General features: G+C 42.0%; 1 protein-coding gene across 2 annotated transcripts in view; it reads left to right on the top strand.

Moving 5' to 3' along the window:
* STK38L (serine/threonine kinase 38 like) overlaps nucleotides 1-19927 on the top strand; it is a 39032-nt gene extending 19105 nt beyond the window's left edge. For both annotated transcript variants that reach the window (XM_035126721.3, XM_088676790.1), the window contains 12 exons: nucleotides 426-477; nucleotides 4429-4551; nucleotides 5036-5119; nucleotides 6506-6629; nucleotides 7198-7352; nucleotides 9980-10082; nucleotides 11354-11415; nucleotides 11660-11777; nucleotides 12000-12123; nucleotides 17152-17247; nucleotides 17775-17866; nucleotides 19523-19927. In XM_035126721.3, coding sequence (XP_034982612.1) covers nucleotides 426-477; nucleotides 4429-4551; nucleotides 5036-5119; nucleotides 6506-6629; nucleotides 7198-7352; nucleotides 9980-10082; nucleotides 11354-11415; nucleotides 11660-11777; nucleotides 12000-12123; nucleotides 17152-17247; nucleotides 17775-17866; nucleotides 19523-19650 — 1261 coding nt within the window. In that variant the 3' untranslated portion in view covers nucleotides 19651-19927. The remainder of the gene's footprint in view (nucleotides 1-425; nucleotides 478-4428; nucleotides 4552-5035; nucleotides 5120-6505; nucleotides 6630-7197; nucleotides 7353-9979; nucleotides 10083-11353; nucleotides 11416-11659; nucleotides 11778-11999; nucleotides 12124-17151; nucleotides 17248-17774; nucleotides 17867-19522) is intronic.
* The last annotated feature ends 2835 nt before the right edge of the window (nucleotides 19928-22762 follow it).

Genomic DNA, 22762 nt, shown 5'->3' with positions numbered 1-22762 from the left:
TGAATGGTCATAATAATTTCTATAATAATAACTTATTATTTATACCCCGCCCATCTGGCTGGGTTTCCCCAGCCACTCTGAGCAGCTTCCAACAGAATATTAAAATACAATAGTCTATTAAACATTAAAAGCTTCCCTAAACAGGGCTGCCTTCAGATGTCTTCTAAAAGTCTGGTAGTTGTTTGATCAGAGAGGGTGGTAGTTGTAGTCCAACATCTGCTGGGTGCCAAGTTGGGGAAAGATGAGGAAGGGCACTGGGTAAACAGTGGCAGCTTAAAATAAACTTGTATTCTGTACTAGACATTTCTGTGTTCCAATTCTTCCTACTGATATGATTTGAGGAGTGAAGTCAGTCTAGTAGAGTCAAATACAGGCTGTTCATTTTATAATAGATACACACACACCTTTTTTTTCTACCAACCTAGGCAGAAGAAACTAGAAGTGGCCATGGAGGAGGAAGGTTTAGCAGATGAAGAGGTAATGTGGATGTAATTTAAGCTGGAAGCTTTTACACTTTACTGTTCAGAATTGGTGCTCAATGATTCACGGGCATACACTTGAGCGGTCTCTCTTGGAATCACGATGCCTAGAAAGCAAGAGTAAGCAGAAGAGAACACATGTAGGAGGTAATAACTGCACCTTCTTTGTTGTGGGAAAGTAGGATTGCTAGATTTTGGAACAGGATAGAGTTATTCTGTAGAAGGAGCTGCCTTTTCCTTAAGGAGGAAGATAATCCCATATAATCGAACCAGTACAGTGGTGCCTCGCAAGACGAAATTAATTCGTGCCGCGAGTCGCTTCGTCTAGCGATAATTTCGTCTTGCGAAGCGCTGGTTGCCGCGGCAAAAAACAAACAAACAAACAAAAACCGCTGAAAAACTTCGTCATGCGAGTCACCAAAAATCACAAGATGCTTTCGTCTAGGGAGTTTTTCGTTGCGCGAGGCATTCGTCTTGCGAGGCACCACTATACAGTATTGATATTTTAATGGTTTCAAACACTTGCGGTCTCTTTTAGCATAGCAGATTCAGCAAGACTGCCTTTTATTGGCAAAGATTTTCAAACAGTTTTTATTGGTTGGTTGTAATTGATTTTAGTATTTATACTGTGCTGTAAGTCACTGTGGTTCACTTTTATAAGTAGAAAAACTAATGAATCATCATGCTCTCTAGTAATCCATTCCTTATAGCACCGCGAGAGTGGGGATGATTCTGCAATAGTTTTTAGCCATTATATTGACCTTGCAATTTTTCATAAATAACACACATTGACGCTGGCTTACACCAGCGATTGAGAGGGCCAATGTCACACAATGATGTGACATCCCGCATGTGATGTTGTGTGACGATGTGACGTCACCACTGGATATTGAGGGGGCTTAGCACCCTCCTTAAAAACTGGGGGGGGGGGCAGGAGCCAATGCCTCTGATAGCATGCTACAAGAGATGATTGGGAAAGTTGGGGAATCTCATGTTGACAGAAATGGGGATACAGTGCCATCTTGTGGCTGTAAATGATACAAGATAAAAAGCATTGGGGTTTTTAGAGGCACCCTATCAGTCCGAAAGCACGTCAAAGTGCAAGTAGATAAATAGGTACCGCTACAGCGGAAGGTAAATGGTGTTTCCTGCGCTGCTCTGGTTCTCCAGAAGCGGCTTAGTCATGCTGGCCACATGACCTGGAAGCTGTACGCCGGCTCCCTCGGCCAATAACACGAGATGAGCACCGCAACCCCAGAGTCGGTCACGACTGGACCTAATGGTCAGAGGTCCCTTTACCTTTTATCATAGTAGAATCAGAGAAAGGTAGCGTTGTAAGGGACCGCAAGGGTCATCTAATCCAACCCCCTGCAATGAAGGAATCTTTTGCCCAATGTGGGGCTTGTATCCATGGCCCTGAGATTAAGAGTCTCATGCTCTACCAACTGATGTTTGCCTATTTTGCTCATGAAAACTATTATTTGGCACCTTTTCTAATATTATGCAGCATGCTGTATATTGCATGTCAGTTATTAACCAATTTTCTGTTGAAGATGGGGCTCAAAGCATGGACCTATAAAGTTGCGTAACACAAAAGCAGACCATTGGTCTATCTACCTCAATACTCTCAGTAGCAGCCGCTCTCGAAGGTCTAAGTCCTAGCTAAGATACCACTGCCTATTTAACTGTTTTGACCAGGAGTGATATGTATTTTGGGAGTAGGTCATTGGAGGAAAACAAGCCATAAGCCTGGGTTTGCACAACAAGCCATTGTGACAGGAACAGCACAGAGGTGCTGTGAGAACTTTTTCAACAGCAGGCACCAGCTGCATAATCACATTAAACCATAGTTTGTTTTAAAATATTAAATTTTGTTTATGCTTAAATAATACATTTTGTTTATGTTTGAATATTAAATGTGCAAAGCAAAAATTCTTAATTTCACATATATGCCCATGGTGTCTGAACTGGCAGTGACAGATGAAGAACAAGGCCTTGGGCTTGTAGTGGATGGCTCTATGAAGATGCTGGCCAGTGGGCAGCAGCTGTTGAAAAGGCAAATGCTAGGAGTCATAAGGAAAGGAATCAAAAACAAAACTGCCAATACCAGAAGGTCATCATACACCTGGTCACTTCGCCTCACAAAGGGTATTGTAGAGTTTGAAAAAGGTTCAGGAAAGGGCACCCAAAATTATCAAGGAGATGGAGCAACTCCCCTGTGAGGAAAGGGGACAGGGGGGGTGTGGAGTGCAGAGGGGGTAGGAGCCCGCTGCGCCGGGCCAGCCCTCCCTACCGAAATGACACGAGTCGCTGGAGTGACACCACTTGGGGCTGGTATTGTTTCAGTGGCACGGTCTGTCCTGGGGCAGTGGGTTCTGTTCGCCCTCTGCACCCCGCCATGGAAACACTTCTCACAAAGCCACTTGAGGAGTGTTTCCCCGGTGGGGTAGAGAGGGTGAGCAGAGCCCCCACTGCACCAGGTCAGCAATTGCTGCCGAAGCAACACCAGTGCAGGGCTGGCTCGGGCAGAGGCGTAGGAAGGTCAGGTGGTACCCGGTGCGGAAAATTTCTTGTCACCCCCCTCCCCCACATTGATTTTTTTTTCTTTTTGCCTGCAAAAATGGTTTTACGCTATTTCATATTTTCTTACAAAGGAATGTGGATTCTGAGCCTCTGATAACAAGTAGGTGACTATGGACAGATACTTAAATCTACAGTTTTGGCTTGTGTTATTTCATTTATATTTGTTTATTTATTTAATAAAATTTGTTTTTTAAAAAGCAGTTTACCAAAACAAAAAACAAAAAAACCCACAGCAGTAAAATCAAGAAAAATTAACATTCCTACTTTAAAACATACAAAAGCTAAAATATTACCGGTACCAGTAAGATTAAAATTACGTCAACTTCCTAAGCATCTAGGTATGCTTACCTAAAAAAGAATGCTTTTAGCAGGTGCCCGAAAAGAGTCTAGCAAAGGCACATGCTTTGTTGAAATTTCAGCCTTCACGGCATAGGAAAACGGCCAAGTAAACAGCTATTTTCCTGGAGGAGGGTCAAGATATTAACTGATATGCATGAAATTTCATATGTAGCTATATATTCCCTAGTGTAGTAAGATAAGACCTTTGGAGCAGGTATTTTTTTTAAAAAAAGTTTTTTCATGAACCGCCCTAGTAGGGCAGTAATCATTCCTTGATAATTTGTCACCCCCCTCCATGATGGCACCTGGGGCAGCCCCTCCCCTTTCCTACATCCCTGGGCTCGGGGATGGCGGTGTGAGGAGCAGCCCCCCCCCAAGTGTGCCTGGGGCAATCACCCCGGAAGCTCCCCCCCCCCGCTACGTCCCTGCAGTACACACGGGTTGTTACTTTTTGTTTAGTGAAAAGGTGAGTTAGAAGTGCATAAAACTATGCATGGCATGGAGAAAGTGGATAGAGAAAAGTTTTTCTCCCTTTCTTATATTCAGTGAAACTGAATGTTCTAAGATTCAGGACAGACGAAAGAAACACATGGTTAAAACTAGGGAATTTGCCCCCATAAGAGGAAGTGATGACCACCAACCCGGATGGCTTTAAAAAAGGATTTGACAGATTGGTGGAGGAAAAGGCTATCCGTGGCTGCTAGCCATGATGTCTGTCCTCTGCCTCCAAGGTCAGAGGCAATATGTTGTGGAAGGAGAATGCTGTGGCTTGCATGTCGTCTTTGCAGTCTTGGCCACTGTGAAAACAGAACAATGGACTAGATGGGCCACTAGCCTGACCCAGCGGGGCTATTCTTGTCTTCTTCTTTTAGGATACATTAACCACACCAATGGGAGTCACTGAGTCCTTCATCCCTATGGGAGGCCAGATGGAATTATATCCCACTCTTGGTGATAGTAGCATTATAAACGGGTTACTCGTTTATACCATTTTTGTGGATTTTCTCATGCTTAATATATATTTCAGAAAAAGCTACGGAGATCTCAGCACGCCCGCAAAGAAACCGAATTTCTGCGGCTGAAGAGAACAAGGCTAGGCCTCGATGACTTTGAATCTTTGAAAGTTATTGGAAGAGGTGCTTTTGGAGAGGTTCGTAATTTGTGTATTTTCTTTGGACCTCTTAATTTCGGGATACCTTCCTGTCAGAATAACTTACTGAACAATAATCCTGTTTATGGTATGCAGGGCAGGGAAGAACAGGCCTTATAATGAGCTCAGAATCCTTCATTTTTTGTACTGCTCTCCCTCCCCTGGCTGGCTCTTTGAGACTTTGTTTATTGAATGTTTATCACAGTTATTAAAAAATCAGTAAACTTGGGTTTCTCTCCCTGCACCCCCAATTTTCTCAGTTCTCCTTAGAGACCTTCCTTCTAATCTTCATGGATTTTAGTAGCATTTTTTTGCTCTTTGTAGCAGAGATCAGGTGTTCATATAGATTGCCTGTTACGCTCACCCTTCTTCCATTTTTTGGAAATGCTCTTAAGCCAGTCTGCTGCATTTACCCCAGTATTGCAAATTTGTTAGCTTAACAGTATGCTTTAATAATGGCTTTAAAAAAAAAATTAATCCACAGGTCCGCCTCGTTCAAAAGAAAGATACGGGTCATATTTATGCAATGAAGATACTAAGAAAAGCTGACATGCTAGAGAAAGAGCAGGTATGTCTTTTTAGTATATTGCAAGCACTTCAAAACCAATAGTGATGATACACCTTGTTGTGTGCAATATGCATTTGTAGTATTGCCACTTCGAGCTGAAAAAGGACCAGATTGTGGGTACCTGTTTCCTGCAGCACATTTGTTGCCCTCGGGATGCATTGCTTGTCCCTATTAGTAGAACTGAGAAGTTGGGCAAGATAGAAGGATGAGCTGGCTGAGACTGAGATTTTGGGGTGGAAGACAGATCAGGCTGTCTTTAAAACAAAACACTGGGGACTGGGGCTATATATGCATGCCGTGCTAATCCCTCTTCAGGGTCTTTGGGAAAGTGTGTGCTGCAAATCTAAAACAAATCTATATTTATATTTCTTGAGAATAGTGTGATGTGATTCCTTAGTCAGTTTGTGTGCAAATATTACATGTATTTCCACTAAATCCTGGACTGGAAGGAATTGTGGCACTATCCAACAGCTGTGTGAAGCTGTCTTGTCGCAGATTCAGCATTGTGGATCCATGCTTGCACAACTTATCTCTCAAAAAATCTGAAAAGTGTAGCTTGTGACTCAGGTATGTTGGTGCATCTTGGCTAACACCCCTGGAAGTAAAAGCTGGTATTGGCCATTTAGGTAAGGTAAAGTTACGGTAAATAACCCCTGGATGATTAAGTCCAGTCAAAGGCAACTATGGGATGCGGCGCTCATCTTGCTTTCAGGCTGAGGGAGCCGGCATTTGCCCATAGACACCTTTCTGGGTCATGTGGCTTCTGGCCATAGAAGGAAAACACAAAAATAGCCAGTCATTTGAAACACTTAATCAGGAGTTGAATTCTAAGATAGAATTAAATACCTTGTGTTATTTAATTGTTTACTGTAAACTATTGTTTACTGTATTGTTTACCTTCTTTACTGTGCGATGGAGCGAATTCACGTGAGCATGTATGATACATGATCACTACGCCTTAACACGTAAAGCTTGGTTCTGCAAAATGGACCTCAAGCTTGCAAATTGATTGAGCTTGTCTGACAGCTGTTACCTCTGTTGATAGCATAAATAGGCTTTCTTTGAAATTATTTGGCTTGTATTGCCCAAGAGGGCAATGTAGAGGGAATGTTGAAGTCCCAGTGAAATCAATGACACAGAGTTAAGTACTAAAAATTTAATAATATCAATGGCAATTGTATGCCTTGTAACTTTCTGGGGCTGACACTGAAATCGCTCTAGTTTATTTTGGGAAGTGCGTGTGCGCGCAAACCCATGTACTTACACTTTTATATTATCTAGCAGTAATGCATTTCTACATTGCATATGAAAATGGGTCAACTGGTGGTTTATGTAGGAGAATAATTGTGAACATTCTGTTTTGTTGTTCAATATTCACAACTATAGGTGGCTCATATACGGGCAGAAAGAGATATACTGGTTGAAGCAGATGGTGCCTGGGTGGTGAAGATGTTTTATAGTTTTCAAGACAAACGGAATCTCTACCTAATCATGGAATTTCTACCTGGAGGTAAATAAATAGTCCATGCTTCATGACTGAAACCAGTGTCACTGGCTGGACTGAGAGCTGGGTAGAATCTAGACACAAATAAAAACCGCTCTGAAAATGCTTTTTTTTTAGCAGCACTTTAAAAAATATATTGAATTTTCCATAAGACTCACCATCGCCATCTAGTGTCACATTGTATATTGCACTTAAAACGTTTTATTTGCAGCTGTATAGCTGAGTCCCTGGACTGAGGAAAGTGTATAGCTATTCCCAGTCATTTAAGCACAATTAAAGGATGAAGAATGTTTTGTTCACACTGGCATTTATTCTGTCACATAATGTAGCAATACAAATACCGTTATTGTTTTAAAAAATCAAGAGAATGCTTAAGTGTATATGCAAGTGACTACATAAAATGTTTGGAGTCCTCCCCAATATTTCATGAAAGGGCCTTTATCACTCTGCTCTGAATTGCTGAGTTTCAAAAATACTTATTGGAACTGATTGACCTTGTGTCTTTATAAATATTTGGATTACCAAAGCCTATTTAACTGTAAAATCCTATAATATGTATTTCTCCTTGATTCAGGAGATATGATGACATTATTAATGAAGAAGGATACTTTATCAGAGGAAGAAACACAGTTTTACATATCTGAAACTGTGCTGGCCATTGATGCAATTCACCAGCTGGGTTTTATTCACAGAGATATTAAGCCAGATAATCTTCTCCTGGATGCAAAGGTATAAGATGATTTTACTTTACATCTCCTGTACTTTCCTGTCTTCATTCTGACGTTGGGTATTTGCAGCATGCAAAGGCTGAAGGGATTGGCAGGTGACCATGGTAGAAAGCCAGTCGCCTTGTCCCTCACAATATGTTTATGCCAGGGATGGTGAATACTTTTCAGCTCAATGGATGTGTTCCCTTTTGAGCAACATCAAAAGGGAAGGGGAGTTATTCTTTTGTTTTACTTATTTAACATATTTTTTGCTCCATAAGACAAACTTTTTTCCTCCTAAAAAGTAAGAGGAGATGTCTGTGTGTCTTATGGAGTGAATGCATGGTCCCTGGAGCCCAATTGCCCAGGGGCGAAAAGCAGATCGTGCTTTTTTTTTTTTTTTTGGAAGAGCTAAAGGCTAACAAGAGGGAAAGAGAACCCGCTCAGCAGCTGATTGCAAGAGATTGGGGAGGGAGATAAGAGACGCTAGTCCCTTCCTGGCCCCGGCCCCTTGCCCAGGCCTCCATTGTTTTGTTTCCCCAGCTGACATGTGACTGGCTGATTAGATTATCTGTCTGGAAACTGTAGAAATGGCTTCCTTTCCTAAAGAAGCTGCAGAATTGTGAGTTGAACCCCATAAAAACAGGATTTTTTTCCCTTTGCAAGGTAAGCTCGACAACTTTGAGCTGATCCTCAAAAATGAAGCTTTCCCCCTTTACAAAAAAACTGCACAACTGTGAGCTGATGCTCAAAAATGGGGCTTTTCCCATTTGCAAAAGAAGCTGATCCCCCCCAAAACAGGGCTTTCCCCCTTTCCTCCTCTAAAAATTAGGTGCATCTTTTGGTCAGGTGCATCTTATGGAGCAAAAAATATGGTACTTGTGTTTTTATCTTGTGCTAGCTGTACCCAGCCACACGTTGCTGTGGCCTAGTCAAGGTCCCCGTTTCCCCTCTCTCTGTTTCCTCCAGCGTGTGAGGTCATCCTCGCCCCTTGTTGATGAACGTTCCTACTGAGTTTGATTTGTAATTACTCGTTGTGTCATTTGCAGTCTGCGAGCACGACGACCCATGTTTCTTTTATTTTATTTTGCGAGGCATTATTCTGATGTACTAAAGGAGATTGATTAAACTGAGAAATAAGGAAGAAATTAATAAAGAACTAAAATAAAATGGGGAAACATAATAAAATGGGAAGATATTGTATGCATTTGTGGAATATAAGTAGGGGTGTCTTAGGAATAGAGGGTAGTGGGGAAGTTGGCAAGATTCGAAGTTCTTGAGGGTGGGTGGTGTTGGAGACTCAGTGTAATATGGAGGTGGTCAGGGGTCTCAAGGTGGGATTTATGTGGGGGGGGGGTTAGTGGGGCAAGTCGACATGGTGTAAAGTTATGGGGGCCGGGTCCGATATGTCACATCTTACCTGGACAATCCTCTGTGGAGTGGAAGGGATGTTGGGGCCTGAGGCAGGCCTGGGGCTGTGGTGTTGGTCTGGTACTTGGGGTGTGGGCTCCATCGAGAATGGGTCTTCTGGGACCCGGCCTGGTTCCCTGGGGGTTGGGGGCGGTCTGGTTGTCGGGGCGGTCTGGTTGTCGGGGCGGTCTGGTCGGCAGCGTTGTCTCTGGGGTGGCCTGGTTCCCAGGGCAGTCCGGGTGTCAGTCAGCAACGCGGACTCCGGGGCAGTCTGGCTCCCGGTTGGTGGCACGGCCTCTGGGGCGGCCTGGCTTCTGGTTGGCGGCACGGCCTCCGGGGCGGCCTGTTTCCTGTTTCGGGCCAGTCGGCTGCGATTCTGGAGAGGCCTCGATGGGGAGTTAGGAGGGGGAGGCGGGATTATGGCCCTATTGCTACACAATGGCGTGTGTTCCTTTGACGTCCACTGGAGGGCGCTATGTTTTTTAAGACAAATTCAGGTTTTTACCTGTCACAGGTATGACATCTGTCCAATCTAAGTGCATGCAAACACTCGCGTATTCCCATGTGATGTTGTGGCCAAATTTGAATGCAATCGGTCAAGCGGTTTTGGAGTTTTATATATATATATTTTATTTATTTATTCTTTGAACCTCCCTGTGATCCTATTATGAAGGGCGGTATATAAATTTAATAAACAACTTTCCAAGGCCCAAATGCCAGGGATGGGTGAGGCCAGAGGCAGAAACAGGCAGAGCAGCAAATGTAAATTTTACCTTTGTACAATAAGCTAGTTTCTGCACACACTAGCGTACCCCTCTCTATCCGACATGCAGGAGGCACCAGAGTTCAAGGACACACTCCAGCCTGGCAAAAACACACTCTTATGTGAAGCAGGACCAGTCAGGGGTGTCACCTGGGGAGAGATCAGTTGGCCAGATAGAGGCCTGAAGGTCTGCATTCAGACTTCAGTTTGCAGGTTACCTGCTCCTGGTACATGCAAAGGTGTTAGAGGAAAGGAGTTGGAAAACAGGCTCCTCTCAACCGGAACGATGCAATGCTGTTTATATTATGCTTGTTGACTGAAAATCATTTTGTCTTTTTAAAATATGTGCCTCTTCCTTTGTTGTAATTCTCTTCTAGTTTTGGGCATTTTAAGTATGGACTCGCAAGAACTTGCAAGCTTTCAAAGGATTTTAGGTAGTTCAGCACCTAAACACGTGTAATGTTTTCTTTCCATAGGGGCATGTAAAACTCTCTGATTTTGGACTCTGCACAGGTTTAAAGAAAGCTCACAGAACCGAATTCTACAGAAATCTTACACACAATCCACCAAGTGACTTCTGTAAGTACAGCCTGTTGTAGCTTAAAAGTATTACACTACTCTGCACTCCCTCAGAGGCATTGATAGGTACACCAGACAGGTTAGGCATTATATAAGTGCATTCCTTTTGCCAAAGCTCCTCTTTGAATGAGAACAGTGCCAAGTTCATACTACTTTGCTGTGGTTGGTGTTCTACAGAAACCTTTGGTCACTTGCTCCAACAGCTGCCATTTTTGCCTGGTCGGGTGAAATTAGCTGCTGCTAGAGAAAATGAGCAATGGGGACTTGGGAAAATGGAGCTGCAGAGAGTAAGTGGTTTGAGTTGGCAGTTGCATTGTTTTAGTAGCCGTCCTCCTTTCCAAGACTTGGGGGGACAGTAAGCCAGGTGTTGCCGAAAGGTTCTCTTGTTCCCTGCTAACTATTCAAAACTTTGGTAGATAAGAGCCTCTCCCCTCTCCAAATTAGATAGATATATTTGAAACAAGGCCATGTAAATTCAGCCTGGTCTACACATGGCAGCAGAATGTGATAGAATAGATTACCATTTTTCAAAGTTCCTTTTTTTAATTCTGTAAGTTAAAAAACCCACAGAAAAACTAGCATATGTTCATGTTCAACCTGCTCCTAACTCTCACTACTATGTGCCTGCTTTTTGTTTGCAGGTGTTGTTGTTGTTGTTGTTTTTTAAAAAAACAACACACATACACATTGGCAAGCATTAAAAAATGACACCCCCACCTGCAGTTTGAAGTGGTATGGCCTATTCTGCTATCTGATTTTGCTCCATGTGTGGACGAGACCAAAGATCACGGCACAGAAACAAAACCGGGATACCCGTTTTTCAGTTATAAACAAAGTCCATCTTCCTGTGTCTTCTGTGCTGAAGTCCTGTACAAATATTTGGCATGAACAGTTTCCAGTGTTGCATTCACTTTCCATCCCTTGCATCTATAAAACTTAATTTCACACATTTACCCTTCTGTGGAGCTGCTTCAGAAAAGCCTGATTCCGTATTGCTCTGGTAATGTGTTTTAAGCAAGTTTGGAGAGTGGAGGGGGGAATGATGATGGCATTGGCTTTCATACCCTCATTCAGGAACTGACCACTAGTAACCACATAATTCCTTCTTCCCTAAACATGGCTTTTGTTTGCACATTTACCAGTGCAGCTTCAGTATTAAACTATGCTAACATAGCTCCCACTGTACAGAGGTAACATTGGGATTGTGCCCTATCTGAATTTTTCTTGTGTTGGTAAAATTGAAAGCAGTAATTTATGTTTTTGCAAATTAGCATTTCAGAACATGAACTCTAAAAGAAAAGCAGAAACATGGAAAAAGAATAGGCGACAGCTGGTAAGTCCTGTTTTTGGTGAGCTATGGTAAACCTTTGAGTGCTTTCTGCAAAGTTTTTCAGCATGATGGCCTTCTGCAGAAAAAATCATGCTTTCAGCGACCTCTACTTGTCACTCAGTCTCCTCAAGCAACTAAAAGGCTGTTATTAGATGGCAGGTGAATGCTTATACATTATTATAACTCAAGTTAATAAGATTGCCAGAGTATTGACTAAATCTTTTTCTTAAAATCATCTTGCTTTTAGGCATACTCTACTGTTGGGACCCCAGATTATATTGCTCCAGAAGTTTTCATGCAAACGGGTTACAACAAATTATGTGACTGGTGGTCGTTGGGAGTGATTATGTATGAAATGCTAATAGGTAAGAATTATTGACCCCGTTCATCTTTTTGTCCCTTTTCTTTTCCAATGAGAATAACACTTTTTCTGAGGGTTTTGTTGAGACAGCCAAGGATCGACTTGCAGGTTTATGTTCAGTCTTATGTCTGATTTATAACCTTTCCTGTAATTTAGTCTAAATCTGACATTCAAATCAGTACAACATTTTTAATGATTTCCCCTCCCCTCCCCCCCATTTCTTCAGGTTATCCCCCTTTCTGCTCTGAAACACCTCAAGAAACATATAGGAAAGTTATGAATTGGAAAGAGACGCTAGTATTTCCACCTGAGGTGCCCATTTCAGAAAAAGCCAAGGACTTAATTCTAAAGTGAGTTGATGCTTCTGTTTTCTTCCACTACCCTTTTCCTGCTTGTGGAACAAGCACAATGATGCACAGCTTTGTTAGCACTGAGCATGCAACGGAGATTCCTTTGGTCATTGCCTTACCACTGTGGGAGCCTCTGCCCTGTGGATCCAGGTGGATGTGGGAGGGGCTGCAAACATAGGTACTCTCCAGAACAGCATTGCTCTTCTCACAAACGTGGATGATAGAGTGGGAGGTAAGTGAATCGGAAGCCTTCCCCCATAAATTCAGGCTTCCAGTGTTACGTCAGTGGCACATGAAGGAGCTACATTGTACCAGCTCCCACAACACTGGCATTATGTTAGAAAGTACCCCTAATTTTCACAAAGCCCAATAAAATCTGCTTTGTTAATCTATGTTTTGAAGCAAAGTGAAGTCCAATCAGTTGTAAACTATTGAAGTTATGGTGGAAAATCACTCCTGAAATTAGGAGCAGAAGCAAGATTCTGCAGGAAAGATCCTTACAATAAGTTAAGGCAAAACCTTTAATTGGTGGTATCCACTTGCGTAATGTGGGCAAGATAGTAGGACTAGTTGATCCAAGTTTAGCAATGTAGATGTCAGTGTTTTAAGCATTTTTACTCTGTTCTTCAGCCAAAAAGGGCTCAGCTTGCATAAGATTAAGAATGAACAAGAAGCAAGACAGTCCCTGCCTGCAATCTAAAAGTCATGGCTCAAAAGGAAAAAGGATTGGAAGAGGAAGAGGGGGGGAAAGTGAACTCAGACACGATTTCTTAAAGTTGGAGTTTTTTCAATGGCCTGCTTGAGTGGAAGCAGTTCAGAGAGAGGAGTATGCAAATGAAGCAGATCTCTGCAGAGCCTTCTTGTCCCATTTCTCCCTCTGCTGCAGCCAGATATAGCCTAAGTATTTTGAGCCAGTATGCTGCTGAGTAACTTCTTGGTTCTGTTTATTCTGTTCAGCTGAGGAGCTAATGCACTTTCCCTGCATTCAACTTGTAATATTTTTACCCGGGGACAATGTTATTCTTCCCCCCACACCACAGACACTGCCTCTCTGAGAGTGCATTCACTTCACTTAGGATTGGAGGCTGTGTCCTCCAGCTTTATGGAACACCACTGCAAGCTGAAACTGACTTAGCACCAAGGCAAAATCTGGAGTTGTGTTGGTGGGTAAGTAGTAGGTAGGTGGGTGGGACGTAGTTGTTATAGTATTAGTAGTAGCAGTGCTCTATTGAACTTTCAAGATTGGAATTTTGGTGTAGGGGGAAATGGTGGTGGTGTTGAAAAAATTATTCAACTGCCCTGCTGCTGCTGTTGCCCACCATCTTTTTTGTTTGTTTGTTTATTTTGGTGCTAGTTTAATACTATTTTCAGCCCTGAGTAGACTGCCACTATTTGGGATTTATTGTATGTATGTGTGAGGGGCAAGGGATATCGCGAAGCCCCTCCCCTCCTGAGCTCCAGCCCAGCCCCGAGCGAGGCTGAAAAGAGGGAAAGCTCCAGCTCAAGTGGGGAAACAGGAAGTGGTGTCCAAGGCTCTGGCAGGGTAGAAGAGCCATCGTCCCAGGTGGGACAGGAAGGGGGAAGGAAGGGGGGCAGACCAGTCCCCCCAACTCCGGAACTGCGCAGAAAGCGTCGGGGGAAGAGGATGGGTCTCCCCAAGTTGTTATGCTGGCGCAAGACGCGCCAAAAGCCACTTGGAGGTTCTGATTCAAGCTGAACAGATGTGTCTTTGTAAATAGCACTGCCATCACCACTGTAAATACTCAGCACCAATAAAAGATAAAATGCAGAGCTGTGTAGAGTCGTTACTCTGAAGTAGCCTACTCCGGCCACCGTGACAGCATGAATGAATGAATGCATGATGGATTGATTTGCAGTGGATCCTCCTGGCAGTAACTGTGTAGTATGGTACAGTTGGTTGCTTATTCTTATATGCAACTGTATGGCTGATTTTAGTTGGAATGGCTTTCACCAGGCTTACAGCAAAATGTGGTGTTGTAGTGAAGCTGGTGCAGCCTGCCTCTCATGTACCCCTGCAACAGGAGTTGTTAGGGAGAGACAGTGGTGCTATTTGTGTTCTAGAGCACACTTGGTCTAGCACACACTCAGCTTGAAGGCGGGAACAGCAGTTCTGTCAGGGTCTAGCACAACCTGAGGAAAAATCCCCGTCCGATGCCAGCTCTGTGCGTAGCGGCGGGGGGAGAAGCGGAGGAACAGATCCGTTCCTCCGCTTCTCCCCCTTCTAGCCCTGCTAGTTCCCCTTTGTGTTCCACTGGTCTCTGCCGGTTGCCCCTCACTGCTCGCGGCAACCGGCAGAGACCAGAGGAACACAAAGGGGAACCAGCTGTAGCGGGCAAAGGAGGCAAAGGAAGATCAGCTGACAGGCGTCTTGTCGTCTTGCGAGGCAACCTCTGATCGCAAAACCCATTCGTCTAGCGAAAAATTCGTCTAGCAGGGCATTCGTATAGCGAGGCATCACTGTACTAAATTGGAAATTAATTTGTCATTTTTATGGTTAATTTGAGTTTGGTTAACTTTGTCAATTTTCTTTTTGGTTTTTTTTGAGAATTTAATAAAAATTAGAGAGAGATTATGAAAATGGAGTGTCTGGTTAGCAGCTTACTAAAACCAGGCACACCTCCTAAGGTGCACAGGAGTCTCCAGGAACATACAGAAACCAGCTTCCTCAAGGCTGCCTTAGGCACAGTCTGCACATTGTCCTCCTAGTTCAGCACAAGCTTTCTTTAGCACCTCAGCCCAGGACTAATTGCAGCCATCAGCAGCCATTAACACCCATCTACAGGTTTACCACTCCCATCAGCCCATCTCCCATTCCCACCCACCACCCTCTGTATATATATAGGGTCTGACACTTCTGTTTCTAGTGTATCTGAAGAAGTGTGCATGCACACGAAAGCTCATACCAAAATATAAACTTAGTTGGTCTTTAAGGTGCTACTGAAGGAATTTTCTTATTCTAGTTCAGCACAGTCTGCTTTTAAGATCCTTTAATCTCATTCAGGGACTTAAATAGGGATCTCAATATGTACAAAGTCTGTGATTTACCATTTGGCTATAGTCACTGATAGTGCAGCACCTTCATAATTATCCCCATACCCTGTTCAAATTGCACCTCAGAACTTCCTATCTCTGCTACTCTGGCAATGTAGCTGTTCACCACAAGGATTTTTTCCAGCCCTTACTTTCCCCATGCCCTTGTATTAAAAAAAAAAAAACCTGAATCAGCCCTGGGTGTGTTACAAGGTAAAGGCACAATTATCTAGTTGGTTTAAGGAATTTGGTGTGTGTCAGTATCTAAAGAAATTTAAGCTTTAAGACTTTTTAAAATTTGCCGTGCAATTAAATTGAAATAAGAGGAACAGAATCATTCAGATGAAATGCTCTAAAATGCTTGTATGTTTTTATTTTACTTATATAAATTATTTATATTTTAAATATTTATTAGCAGTTCTTCAGCCATTGCTTTTGGAGCAGTTTACAGAATAAAATCTGTATGGCAATAAAATCTCACAGAGAATAAAATCTCACAGAGGCAAAAAGTGGGAAGGCAGTTAAAAGAATCTAGTGTAAAATAACCACAAAACTAAGAAGTCTTAATAGCTTGAGCTATGTATGATCTTGGAAATTCTTAGTTCAATGACATTTCTGCAACCCACAATGTAACCTTAGGAAAACTAGTTACTTGTTTGCATAGCATTCTTCCTGTACTAGATAGATAGATAGATAGATAGATAGATAGATAGATAGATAGATATAGATATATCACTAGAGCAGCATCCAGTAATAAAAACATTGTGGAAAAAATAAAAATAAAACATTTTAAAATGATGGAACAATAAACCATGATAATGTTAAAATAGAATGGTGGCAGTGATAAAATCAATATCCTTATTTGCTAAAAGCACAGGTAAATAAGATTTTAAACTTGGTATATTATCTCTCTGCCTTAGTTATGTGCTGGGAATATAGAGATAACACTGACCTAACTTACAGGGTTGCTATATGGGTCAATAGCTTTTGTGTTTTGAAAAAAATGGAAATGTACACTATAATCCTAAATGTGGTACTAGTTACAGGTAGGTAGTTGTGTTGGTCTGACGTAGTCAAAAATTTTTTAAAAAAATCATTCCAGTAGCACCTTAGAGACCAACTAAGTTTGTCATAGGTATGAGCTTTCGTATGCATGCACACTTCTTCAGATACGCTGAAACAGAAGTCCCCAGATCCTATGTATAGTCAGAGGGTGGGGAGGGGTATTACTCAGAAAGGTGGTGGGAATGGGTGATGGGCTGATAGGAGTGGTAAACCTTTTGATGACTGTTAACGACTGTTAATGACTGCAATTGGTCTTGCAGGAAAAAGCAAGGGGTGAGGTGCTAAAGAAAGCTTGATTGTGTATAATGAGATAAGAATCCAGTGTCCTTATTCAGACCAGGTCTCTCCATGGTTCTAAGCTTGGTAATGAGTTGCAATTCAGCAACTTCTCTTTCCAGTCTGTTTCTGAAATTTTTCTGTAATAAAACAGCTACTTTGAGATCTTGTATAGAATGTCCTGGGAGATTGAAGTGTTCTCCTACTGGTTTCTCTGTCTTGTGATTCCTGATGTCAGATTTATGTCCTTGTGATTCTTACTAGCCCATTATCAGATTTATTTGTTTTCAAAAATTGGATTTTATCCAATAGAAAGTTGTCTATGTTCTGTTTTGGTTACTCTTTTTTCCATGGGGTGGCAAGAGGGGTGTTGTGTCCATCCCTTGTTGGTTGTCTATGTAGCCCAAAGTCCTCTGGTAAGTGAAGAAGCCATGGGGAAGAAGTGGTTCTTGTCTCATCTGCACATTTGTGTATGAAGAAAATAAGGAACTATGGGAATGTCTTGCAAGCCGCACAAGTTTCATCAGTTTTCTTAGAATTAGTAAGGGAACCTAAAACTCCCTTACAAATTCTCCCGGGTGTCAGTAGCGATTTTCCATTGGTGACCAACATTTTGTCATGTTTTCTTTCTCTCAGATTTTGCGTTGATGCAGAAAACAGAATTGGTAGCAATGGAGTAGAAGAACTTAAGAGTCACCCATTTTTTGAAGGTGTTGATTGGGGACATATCAGGTACAGTTGCTGAAAGATTAAAGCAGGAATGGGAAACCTTTTTCAGGCCAAGGACTGCAGTCCCTTGTGGTCAGTCTTCCGACACCCAGAGGCAAAAAGTAGACAGGGCCAACAGATGCAACTCTTATCTTTGTACAGTAGGCTACATTCCAGCAGAAGTCAGATGTTCCTACACAAACACCTGCACTCAAACATTATTCTCTATCCAGACAAATCAAGGGCACCTTCCAGCCAGGCAAAAGCACTTAATAAGGATGTGAAGCAGGGCTTGTGAGGGTTGTGGCATGGAGATAGTCCCAATGGCTATACAGAGAGATCCAGTGGGCTGCATTCAGCACTTAATCCTCGGGTCCTCGATGAAATAATAGCAATAGAATGGAGCAAATATACAGTATCTCTAACATCTACGTGATCTAGTGAAGCCTCCTAGAAAGTTGTGATGTTGTTAGGGTTTTTTTTATGCACTGTGAGATGATTATAAAGTTGCTTGTGCTGTTCACTACTCTGGTGTTTTTGTTTTGCTGTAGAGAGAGACCAGCTGCAATCACTATAGAGATCAAAAGTATTGATGACACTTCCAACTTTGATGAATTCCCAGAATCTGATATTTTACAGCCAGGTGAGAGTGCACATTAATGCTACAATATGGATTAAATGAACCACACAATTTTGGGAATAAGGCCCCATTGCAGAGTTCTTGTTTTTTGTTATCTGCGGGCCACCCCATCTCTTACAGTTTAGGAGGCCTCTTACATCTCCCTGGCACATGGGAGAAATGTTGTACGTCTTTGCTATCATCTTTCACTTTATCCCCTGTACCTGTGCTTTGTGTTCCTTAACTTCTCATTATAAACCGAGGTGTTACAAGCAAATTTATGTAAACCTAATCAGCATATTTTTGGTTTGCTGCTGTTGGCTTTTTAACATTTTTTACTGCTTGCTTTTAAACCTGTTTGTACCTTATGCATCTATCATTTTAATTGGGTTTTGATATAAATTGTGTATGTCTTCTTTTGTTAAGCTACTTTGACTACTTCTGATAAAAAACAAGATGAAAATGAGAAACTAAAATGGAACTGAAGTGTTCTTCGCTTCTAACTGATCAGAAAAATATATACTGTAATGCACTAATGGATTTATTTTGTCAGTGATTGGCTGAGCTGCCCTAATTTCACTGCGGGGCTGTGTGTACAGAAGAGGTTGTTGTGCTATTAGCTGAGCATATTGTACAGAGGGGAAGAGACTGTGGGTGGGCTTTGTATAAAACAATTAATACAAAATAAAATAAGAACGACCAGGGGTCTAGGATATAATGAGGGAAAGGACTGAAGTGGCAGAACAAGGGAAATAGAAGTACTAAGGAAAAAGAGTTGGAAAGTGGGGTATTCCAAAGATAAAGGAAGAGTCTGAGAGATAGAAAGCTACAGAAGTAAGAAGTTCCTCCCTGTAGTTAGAAAACTTATTTAATCTGAAGGGAGCTGGTTGCCTTTAGGGTGGGCTTCCAACTAGTGTTTCTTACTGCATTTGTTGTTTAGTCGTTTAGTCGTGTCCGACTCTTCGTGACCCCATGGACCAGAGCACGCCAGGCACTCCTGTCTTCCACTGCCTCCCGCAGTTTGGTCAAACTCATGTTTGTAGCTTCAAGAACACTGTCCAGCCATCTCGTCCTCTGTCGTCCCCTCCTTCTTTCCCAACATCAGGGTCTTTTCCAGGGCTGCTATACGTCTGGAATTTCCCAGACATAGCCGGGATTCGGCCATCGAAAATAGTGTCTAGATGGAATTTCTGAAAATCTGGGGAAATGTCTAGGAAAACCAGGGCATATGGCAACACATGTTGGAAGTGTTGTTTTTTTGGTGAATTTTTTTTAAAAAAACTTAAAAACTTCATGGGTTGGTTTTGTTTTTTTGGAGATTTTTGCCAAAAGAAGTCTGGATTTTCACTTTTTGAAATATGGCAACTCTGTTACTGCAAGAAGTTTTGGGGATAATGCAAATGTAAACTAGAAAAATCATGCCTATAAATAAGAGCAATACAGATGAATCTCCAAGCATTCTGAAGGGGTCCAAGTTTAATGTGTGAAGTTAGCCTCTTGTTCACTCTCGGATCCTAAGTAAACTCTGTAAAATGCATCACCATTTTATTTGTGTAATTTAAAGGTCATACTGTGCGAATGATTAACTTCCGTCTTCAATATTAATTTAGTTTGGCATTGCTTGAAGCTTGACTCTGTGCATATGCATGTATATTTATAATCTTTACTTTTGCATTCTAGTGCCAAACACCACGGAACCTGACTACAAGTCCAAGGACTGGGTTTTTCTTAATTATACTTACAAAAGGTTTGAAGGGCTCACTCAGCGTGGCTCCATCCCTTCGTACATGAATGCTGGAAAGTTGTGAAACACAGCAGAAATAAAACAAAGAACTCAGGTAGCTTCTGCATCACCAAGACCCGCTTGGCATAGATCTTAATACACTGAAATGGTCACAACGATGGACTGAAACTAGGAAATTCTACCGGATTAGGATTTCTAAGACTACTACAAGAATTAGTTGGCAGTGCCAGCTGGCTTCTCCCCCCCTCTCTCTCTTTCACTCTTTTTTTTAATAGTGAATATTTTTGTTAACTTTATTATAACAAAGGTACTGGAATAAAAAAGGAATGGACATCTTTGTATCTGCCGTGTGTGTGTGTATGAAGGTCAATTATGCCTCTGTTTGTATTGTGGCTCTGTACTGTAATGTGTCTAATTTGCCCAGGGGTTCAACCCATATCACATTTGTAAGAAGCAACATTGCTTCTCAGTAATGTTGCCTGTTGTGTGTTTAACCTGGGCAGGGTTTTAGATATGCAGTATGAAAACCAGAAGCCACTTTTTTGTAACTCTATTAGATAGGTTTCCTACAGACGGCATGTGATGACATAAGATTTTGCCATGGAACTGCTTGAAACAAATGCATATACTGGTTGAAACAAACTACTTTGAAGGCTATTCTCTTCAGATTGGAACTGGTATAGAAATGGGACCCGGGACCCAGTATATTTAGCATTATAAACCTCTGCGGAGAGAGCTGCAATTCTTTTATTTTCAGGGAAGAAATGGTACTGTGAAATCAATTAAACTACAGCTTCATAGTGGAAAACTTCTAGAGAGGAGAAAAATCTGGGAAACGGACAGGCTAAACAGCAGCCGAACATGCTTTCGAAAAGCAGTGTACAACCTACCTTTTCTTTCTTTCATTTTCTTCCTCCTGCATTAACTTCCCCTTGATGGTTTGTTGTGCCATTTTATTCTGCTCTGAGTACCAAAGATCCTGAAATGGCTTGATTGCAAATTTATACAGTTCTGTTTACTAGAAGTATATATGGTTCACTTCTTGTCAACATGTGGTGTTTAAAGGTAAAGGGACCACTGACCATTAGGTCCAGTTGTGACCGACTCTGGGGTTGCGGCGCTCATCTCGCGTTATTGGCTGAGGGAGCCGGCGTACAGCTTCCAGGTCATGTGGCCAGCATGACAAAGCCGCTTCTGGCAAACCAGAGCAGCACATGGAAACGCCGTTTACCTTCCCGCTGTAGCGGTTCCTATTTATCTACTTGCACTTTGATGTGCTTTCGAACTGCTAGGTTGGCAGGAGCTGGGACCGAGCAATGGGAGCTCACCCCGTCGCAGGGATTCGAACCACCAACCTTCTGATCAGCAAGCCCTAGGCTCTGTGGTTTAACCCACAGCGCCACCTGTGTCCCTTTTAAGAAGAATTAAATTACTCACATGGTTTTAACTTCGGGAGGTGAGGGTTGGGTTGACTAATATTTATAGCTGTTGTTGTTTTAGTACAAGGAATTGGAGATGAACTTACAAACTTGCAAATATCACATAGCACAGCCCTCTTTGTAAATGGACCACTTCAGAACCAGAGTGGTGGACAAGTTGCATCTTCCAAGTTAAAGAAAAAATTGAATAGAGTTCCTGCTTTTAAGCAACTAGCTGCATGTTGGGAAGAATTCTAAAATTCTTTTCCTGCCATGCTAACTTTCTACAGGTAATAGAGGTTTCATGAGAAGTAGCATACAAATATGCAAGCTTCCATGTTCATCCCCTATCTGCCTGTTGGCAGGAGAGCTGTGCAATGAATAAATGGACAGAGTTTTGTATGGGGAAATGATCCAGAACAACCAATGTTGCCAGTATTTGAAATCTAATATAGCTAGAGCAATTGCACTTTTTGCTTTGTTTTGCTAGAGGTTTTATTTTTTTAAAGGTTGGTTATACAAAGCCACAGTCACTGGATGCAGTGAGAGAGAACCTGGTATTAACCTGAATTACCCTCGTTAACTGATCACAGAAGACTTCATAGGCTGCATGATTAAAGTAATAGTTTTATTTTATTTCCCTATGGTATCTGGAATACGCTCCATTATCCGAAGTGCTGAAGCACATCAGAAGGCAGCAAAACTTCCCGCTACTACTGCTCTTCAAGAGGACCTGCTTGTAAACCCATATAGCTACTCCCTCCATGCCAGCCCTCTTGCTTGCTTGTTTGCTTGCTGGCAGTGGGTAGAAATTGTTGGGACTCCAGCTCCCATCAGCCCCAGTCAGTATGGCTAATCATTAGGAAAGATGGGGGCTGTATTCCAACATCAGGAGAGTCACAGGTTCTGTATCTCTGGGCAAAATAGTAGTACTCTGGGAACTCGTTCTAGTTTTTACAGCAACAGCCCATGAAAAGATGCAGAAAACCATGTGAATGAGTTTTTGCTTTTTCTCTTTGATTTATTTCTTTTGCACATTTGTGCACAGCTCTTCCCCAGTAAATAGCCAGTGCTTGAAAAGTACCTTGACCTTGTTTAATGATTAAAATTTCAAAAAAAATATCACTTGATAATTGAATGGCAATTACAATCTATATTTTCTCTCTTTTTTAAATATACAAATTCATTAGTTGTGGTTTGGGGAAAGTTACAATAGAAAGCATTATAAAGATTTATATAAGGCTTTTTACAGCATATTAAATAAACATGGCATTCTTTTCTACAAGTTGTAGTTTACATTTACTGTTGTTTTATACCCGTGTGATCTTGGAGGCTCCTCTAAGGCTCTTCAAAACACTTTGCAGCCCCGCCCCACCCCCACAATCCTGCCTTTTCCATTATTATTATTATTGCCATAATAGCACTGCAGTGCTAAGCGGCTGCAAAATGAAAAATATTTTCATTAGATTTGAAAATGGGCCCGCCTCATGATAGTTTATTCTGTACAATAGAATCCTGATGGAATTGCACTTCCAAAAGCTGAGTGAATAGAAGAAATCACAGCATGTAACAAATGTTTTTTCTGGACTATTGGTCCAATGTGGATGAAATTGCCAAGGTATTTAGCCTGTGGCCGCAAGAGCAGCACTGGTTTCTTTAAAAATGAAATATTCAGACGGTAGTGGTGCAAACTTCACAGCTGTTCAGAAATCTATGGTACAGCCCTGCAAAATGTGTGCTGGAATGCAGGTGGAAGAG

Source organism: Zootoca vivipara, chromosome 9, assembly GCF_965207765.1.
Source record: "Zootoca vivipara chromosome 9, rZooViv2.hap1.1, whole genome shotgun sequence".
Classification (NCBI taxonomy): Eukaryota; Metazoa; Chordata; class Lepidosauria; order Squamata; family Lacertidae; genus Zootoca; species Zootoca vivipara.
This window is presented reverse-complemented; position numbering and strand designations above follow the sequence as displayed.